At 68.1% G+C, this 1,644-nt stretch overlaps 1 protein-coding gene across 1 annotated transcript in view; it reads right to left on the reverse strand.

The window, feature by feature from the left end:
* The window catches only part of HPSE2 (heparanase 2 (inactive)), a 112,813-nt gene extending 111,907 nt beyond the window's left edge, over positions 1 to 906 (reverse strand). The window contains exon 1 of the mRNA XM_010564879.1: positions 647 to 906. Within this exon, the coding sequence (XP_010563181.1) occupies positions 647 to 906 (260 nt within the window). The remainder of the gene's footprint in view (positions 1 to 646) is intronic.
* Positions 907 to 1,644: the final 738 nt, after the last annotated feature.

Genomic DNA, 1,644 nt, shown 5'->3' on the forward strand with positions numbered 1-1,644 from the left:
GGCCCGGCTCCGCTTCGCCCGCGCCTTCCCGCCTCCTCGCCCCGCTCCTTCCCCGGAGGCGGCAGGCGAAGGGACCCTCGGAGCGGGCGTGCGGAGGAGACCCGCTCTCCCTCCCCGACTTACCCAGCAGGGAGAGGGCTTTCTGGCCGTCCCAGCGCCTCCAGGCCGCGGCCGCTCCGCACCGCCGGTGGAGCCCAGCGCAGCTGCAGCCCGGCTCTGCCCCCCGCGCGGGGCTGGAAGTCCGGGGAGCGGAGGGCTCTGAAGACCTGGCCGACACCCCGCTCTCCGCCCGTCGGGACCTGGGGAAGGCTCGGCTCGGCTCGGCAGGCGGCCCCGTTCCTGCTGCTGGTTTTTGTTCGTTTTCTTTTTTTTTTTCCCTGTGCTGCCTCGGCCCCGTGTTGTGCTTTTTTTGCGGAGGAGCGGTTGCTGGAGCGAAGGGAGCACGACATTTTTGCAGTCATAACTGATAAGTCTCCGAAATGCTTCCTCCATTGCAAACATGTGCATCTTAATGGAAACCATGGCCTCGCTCCCTCCGTCACAACAAGCGCCGCCAGCAGCGCGGAGCCCGGCGGGGCTGGGCGGCGGGGCCGCCGGGGAGCCCCGCGGGCGGCGTGGGGAGGGCGCCGGAGGGCTCCTGCCTTACCTTAAGAAATCGAGCCAGCCATCATGAATGATGGAGGGGTCCAGCTGCAGGGAGAGGAAATTCTCACTGATTATCCTGACAGGGCTCTTGGTGTTGACATCAAGGAGAATGAGAGTTCTTCCCTTCACACCTGGAGGTTTCTCCACCGGCAGCGCTCTCCTGTCCCCGGCCTGGGAGGGCAGCGAGAAGGTGGCCATGAGAGCCAGCCCAGGTGCCATCAGGGCTAAGAGCCCGGGGGGGCAGGAGCTGGGACAGGGCATGCCGGAGAGCAGGAAACCCCTAATTAACTCGCTGTCTGCAGGGGCTCGCTGGTGGCTAATTGTCCTTATCTAAAGTGTGGGGCGCTCTGCCTTTTTTTGCAATGTTTTGGTGCTGGTGGAGGGGAACTCACGCCCCTGACCAGCCTTTCTCGCAGCCGGTGCCAAGACTCCTTGCAGCCAGCACCGCCCCTTTAAGAGATGCAGGCTCCAGACATTTTTAACTTTTTGAAGGTAAGGGGAGGCTCCTGGTTTAACCCCCTCGGCTCGGGGCCCGCCAGCCCCGCCGCAGCCCCGAGCTTTCGCTTTGCGCCGGCTCCGCCGCCCACCGGCGGCCGCTTTCCGCCGCGGGAGCTCCCGCACCGCGCAAAACCGGGCCGGAGCCGGGACACCGAGACACCGGGGAGCTCCGCGCCGGGGTCGGAGGGCGGCGGCCGCCCAGCACGGCCCTAGCTTGTCGCCGGCTGCAAGAACGGCCCAGGCGGTAAGGCTGCGGGGGCGGCCCTGGCTGGGGGAAAGGGGAGTTAATCACCCCGAAAAAAAAAGCACTACCCGCGGGGAGAGCTCGCCCCGAGCCGAGCCGGGACGCGCGGTGCTGGGCGAGGCCCCCGGGGCTGAGCGCTGACGGCTCCGCGGGACCCGACGGGCGCAGCGGGGCTCGGAGCCGCCGGCAGCCCGGAGCCCCGGCGGGGCACGCTCGCCTCGTCCCGTCCGGAGCCACCGGCTCCGCCGGCCCGCGCA

The sequence above is a fragment of the Haliaeetus leucocephalus genome, unplaced genomic scaffold, assembly GCF_000737465.1.
Source record: "Haliaeetus leucocephalus isolate CR32 unplaced genomic scaffold, Haliaeetus_leucocephalus-4.0 Scaffold184, whole genome shotgun sequence".
Taxonomy (NCBI): domain Eukaryota; kingdom Metazoa; phylum Chordata; class Aves; order Accipitriformes; family Accipitridae; genus Haliaeetus; species Haliaeetus leucocephalus.